Below are 4,964 nucleotides of genomic sequence, written 5' to 3' on the forward strand. Positions count from 1 at the left end.
CCTCAGTGCCCGGAGAGGCTGGCAGTGTCGGCCCTGAGGGAAGCAAGGAGCGGACGGCCGACGGGATTTCTGCCCAAACTTTATCACCAACTCTTTCTGAGAGCAAAAACATGAGGCCGAGTCCGGCAGCTGCACGCAGAATTCAAGCCTCTGGCAGCTCTCGGCACCGACGCGCTCCGAATCCCGCGTTCGCATCCCGGCGCTTTGCGCGCAGAGAGCTACGCCTTCGGACCGGTGGACTGCAGCCCCAGCGCATCGCGGTAAAGCGGGTCACATTTTCACCCCCGAGGCGGCGGCTGTGGGAGCCGGCGCGGCGTTGGGGGCGGGGGCGGGGCCGGCGACGGGGGTGGGCCGCGCGGCGGAGGGGAGGAGCCGCGGCGACAGACGGCGGCGCGCACCAACCGGGCGCCGGCTGGCAGGAGCCGCGCAGAGGCTGGCCCGAGCGCGTTGCGGTCGCCCGGCGTAGGGGGAGTCGGGTAGCAGCATCCTCCCGGGCGCCGCTTTCGCGCGGCGGCGGCGGCTGCGGCTGCGGCGGGGTCTTTCTTTGCTTAGACATCTCGTTGGCTAGAAGCGGCTGGTACTGGGGGCGGGGCGGGTCGGGCAGTGCTGCCCACCTGGGTTTTCTTGCCTAGCGCTGTGTGTTCAGGGTCCTTTGGGCCAGTCGGAGGCTGCGGAGCGGCGGGGGTTGCCTGCGCTGCCCGCCCGGGCATCCTCCTGGTGATGGAAGCAGCCGCCGCCGCCGCTGTGGGGTCGCGCTGTGCCCCATCCACCGCTGCCAGAGAGGTGGGAAAATTCGCCGCACGGAGGCCGAAAGCGAGAGGGGCTGCGCCGCTATGCCGGGAGCTGAGTCCCATATAAGCAGCCCCCAGCCATCGCCCCCAGCCGGCTTCATTCCCCTGAGCGAGGCAGGAAGCTGCGGTCCCGAGAGAGCGAAGGAGACGTCGCTGGAGCTGGGACGCTCCGGGTTCGGTGGAGCGCTGAGCGGGGCTCCGGGCCGGGTGAAAGTTTTTCTTCCCGAGCAGCAGGGCGCCCGCTGCCCGGAAACTCTGCGCAGGGATAAGTCGGCCGACTCCTCCGTCCCCTCGAAGGTGCGGGGACCCACAGCGGAAGCGAGAGGGAGCGAAATCGAGGAACGAGTGACAGCCGGACAGTCCGCCGGGCGGTGATCCGGGGCCGCTCCCGGACGCGCCCTCGGCTCCAGGTGAGCGGAGGAACCGGGCAGAACCGAGGGTGGGCGTTACTTAGGAGGAGAAGGCCGGGAGGGAGATTGAGGCGCATCCGCTCACTCCGCTTCCCCTCGCAGGTCCTTCCCGGAGCCGCTGCCATGGGAGAGCCAGCCTTGGGCGCTGGGGACCAGCCGCCGCGCCCACCTCGGAGTCGCGGCCCGAGTCCCGGCGCCAGCAGCCAGCCCGCTGCGTTGCACCCTTCCCGGGCTGCAGGGCTGCCTCCGCCGCGCCGCCGGCCCGGATTGTGCCTGTGATGAGCCGCAGCCCGCCGCGAGCTCTGCCCCCGGGCGCGCTCCCTCGGCTGCTCCACGCTGCGCCTGCAGCCGCGCCGCGTGCCCTGCTCCCGCAGTGGCCCCGGCGCCCAGGACGCCGCTGGCCTGCGTCCCCTCTCGGAATGAAGGTGTTCCGTAGGAAGGCGCTGGTGTTGTGCGCGGGCTATGCACTGCTGCTGGTGCTCACCATGCTCAACCTCCTGGACTACAAGTGGCACAAGGAGCCGCTGCAGCAGTGCAACCCCGACGGGCCGCTGGGTGCCGCAGCAGGGGCAGCTGGAGGCAGCTGGGGGCGCCCGGGGCCTCCTCCGGCCGCGCCGCCCCGTGCTCATGCCCGTTTGGACCTCCGCACTCCTTACCGACCTCCCGCTGCCGCCGTCGGGGCGGCTCCTGCAGCCGCGGCAGGGATGGCGGGGTTTGCGGCCCCTGCAGGCAATGGCACTCGGGGCACCGGGAGCGTCGGGGACAAGCGGCAGCTGGTGTACGTGTTCACCACGTGGCGCTCTGGCTCGTCGTTCTTCGGCGAGCTATTCAATCAGAATCCCGAGGTGTTCTTTCTCTACGAGCCAGTGTGGCATGTATGGCAAAAACTGTATCCGGGGGACGCCGTTTCCCTGCAGGGGGCAGCGCGGGACATGCTGAGCGCTCTGTACCGCTGCGACCTCTCTGTCTTCCAACTGTATAGCCCCGCGGGCAGCGGGGGGCGCAACCTCACCACGCTGGGCATCTTCGGCGCAGCCACCAACAAGGTAGTGTGCTCGTCACCACTCTGCCCCGCCTACCGCAAGGAGGTTGTGGGGTTGGTGGACGACCGCGTGTGCAAGAAGTGCCCGCCGCAGCGCCTGGCGCGTTTCGAGGAGGAATGCCGCAAGTACCGCACGCTAGTCATAAAGGGTGTGCGCGTCTTCGACGTGGCGGTGTTGGCGCCACTGCTGCGAGACCCGGCCCTGGACCTCAAGGTCATCCACCTGGTGCGTGATCCCCGCGCAGTGGCGAGCTCACGGATCCGCTCGCGCCACGGCCTCATCCGTGAGAGCCTACAGGTGGTGCGCAGCCGAGACCCGCGAGCTCACCGCATGCCCTTCCTGGAGGCAGCGGGCCACAAACTTGGCGCCAAGAAGGAGGGCGTGGGCGGCCCCGCGGACTACCACGCTCTGGGCGCTATGGAGGTCATCTGCAATAGTATGGCTAAGACGCTGCAGACAGCCCTCCAGCCCCCTGACTGGCTGCAGGGCCACTACCTGGTGGTGCGGTACGAGGACCTGGTGGGAGACCCCGTCAAGACACTACGGAGAGTGTACGATTTTGTGGGACTGTTGGTGAGCCCCGAAATGGAGCAGTTTGCCCTGAACATGACCAGTGGCTCGGGCTCCTCCTCCAAACCTTTCGTGGTATCTGCACGCAATGCCACGCAGGCCGCCAATGCCTGGCGGACCGCCCTCACCTTCCAGCAGATAAAACAGGTGGAGGAGTTTTGCTACCAGCCCATGGCCGTCCTGGGCTATGAGCGGGTCAACAGTCCTGAAGAGGTCAAAGACCTCAGCAAGACCCTGCTTCGGAAGCCCCGTCTCTGAAAGCGGGGAGACCTGATGCCCTGTGATGATACCTATAAAGAGGATTGTAGTGTGTTTAAACAAACACAGTCCAGACTCAAACAGAGGAAGCCCACATACTCTATTATAGATATATAAATAATCACACAGACACTTGCTGTCAGTGTTTTGAGTCAGTGCATTTCAAGGAACAGCCACAAAATACACACATACACCCCTCAGAAAAGGCAAGACTTGAACGTTCTGTCCAGGTGCCCCTCTTCTCCTCTCCTTTGCTTTCTCTTGTCGTCCTTCTCCTATTTCTTACCCTGCCCTCCACCTGCCTTCCATTTTGAAGTGGGATGTTCATGAAATCAAGTTCCAGTAACCCAAATCTTGTTTACAAAATTTTCGTGGTATCTGTGAACATGTAAGAGTAATTTGGATGTGGGGGTGGGGGTGGAGAAAGGGGAAGTGGTCCAGAAAGAAAAAGCCCCATTGGGCATGATAAGCCGAGGAGGCATTCTTCTAAAGTCGACTTTTGTGTAAAAAGCAAAGGTTACATGTGAGTATTAATAAAGAAAATAATAAATAATATTCTTTTTTATATTTGCCTCCATTACTTTGGATTCACCTGTGTTACTTGTCCTCAGCTTCAGATAGAATCTCCCTCCCCTCCCTTGTTTCCATTTTTCCAGTCTCTTTCCTGAAAGGCAGCTAAACTGGGTGGGAGCAATTTTTGTCTCCTTGGTAATAACCTGGGGGACGTTTTCTCACATGTAAATCTCAGCCTGTTAGGTGCCCAGGAATGAAACACATCTTTGAATTCTAAAGGCAGAAACCAAACAGGGCAGTGGAAGAAAAAGCACACTCTTTTCTTCAACTTTGAACACAACAAGAAGCAACTCCTTCAGGACTTGAAAGCATTTGGTTTTTCATTCCTCTTCAGTTAAGATGGGGAACCTTGAAGCAGAGACCAATGTTTTGGTGCTGAGGTTGGTTCAGAAAAAGGATTTTTTAAAAAAGTATGTAATTTTTAAAAGTCTGATTATTAGAACACAGACCTCAGAAAGTAGTGTGACCATATTGCTGGCAATGGTAGCAGCTTCTTTGGTTTAGCAAAGTGACAGAAGTATCTGTTTGGAGTGTTTTTCTGACTATGACACGGTATGTGGAGGTGGATGGAAGCAGTGAAGTTTCATCTGAGAACCGTAAGGGCTTTTCCTTTTCTTTCTTGCTTCCCATTTAAATTAGTGCAGGAGAGAATATGAATTTATAATGTTTTACTTGGGATGCCTGTGGAGTATGTTGCTTTTCTTTATCATGTTTCCTAAAAGTAAATTTGCAAAGAAAGTAACATGCTGCAGACAGTGTAAGGCTTCAGCCAAGAGCTGCTTTTAGATATGATAATGAATTGTGGTAAAGAGGAAATGAAAATGAACTAGTGTGTAGGATTTTGAAATTTGGTATTTTCCAAGGAGAAAACCAGTAAATTTTCCTGTAGTGGTTATGATGTTGTGTCCTGAACCCATTTGGTACTGAAACATTCTGCAGAATGTCATAGTATGGGAAAAAATTATGAAGCCCAAATGGGAACAAGAGACAGTGTAGTTGTATATTACAGTAAATACAGTACAAGTTCATTATCATCATGGTTTTATTTTACTATGATTTTTTATGAGATCTCTGAAAGCCAGCATGTATAGGTTAAATGCTGAGAATTTTATTTTAGGGAAAAGATGATAAAAATAATATGTACGTGGGGAATACTTTAACACATGATGATTCTTAAGTATAATTACCATTGCAATGCGAAATCTAGCTACACTGGTAAGAATTCCAAGATAAAGAAGCATAAAGGTTTAAAAAGGGGTGTATTTAGAAATGAATTTTATAACACAATCTAGAATGGTTATTTCTTAATTTACTGAAAT

The 4,964-nt window shown here is 56.6% G+C and overlaps 1 protein-coding gene across 1 annotated transcript; it reads left to right on the plus strand.

The window, feature by feature from the left end:
• Nucleotides 1–426: 426 nt before the first annotated feature.
• CHST2 (carbohydrate sulfotransferase 2) lies at nucleotides 427–3,622 on the plus strand. The gene is made up of 2 exons (XM_005546011.5): nucleotides 427–1,201; nucleotides 1,304–3,622. Exon 2 carries the CDS (start codon nucleotides 1,480–1,482, stop codon nucleotides 3,070–3,072), a length of 1,593 nt encoding a protein of 530 aa, XP_005546068.1. The 5' UTR covers nucleotides 427–1,201; nucleotides 1,304–1,479; the 3' UTR covers nucleotides 3,073–3,622.
• Nucleotides 3,623–4,964: the final 1,342 nt, after the last annotated feature.

This window comes from Macaca fascicularis, chromosome 2 (genome assembly GCF_037993035.2).
Source record: "Macaca fascicularis isolate 582-1 chromosome 2, T2T-MFA8v1.1".
Lineage (NCBI taxonomy): Eukaryota > Metazoa > Chordata > Mammalia > Primates > Cercopithecidae > Macaca > Macaca fascicularis.

What these genes read in the sequence shown, in the direction of transcription:
- CHST2 (XM_005546011.5), top strand. Translation starts at nt 1,480, where the DNA reads ATGAGCCGCAGCCCGCCGCGAGCTCTGCCCCCGGGCGCGCTCCCTCGG.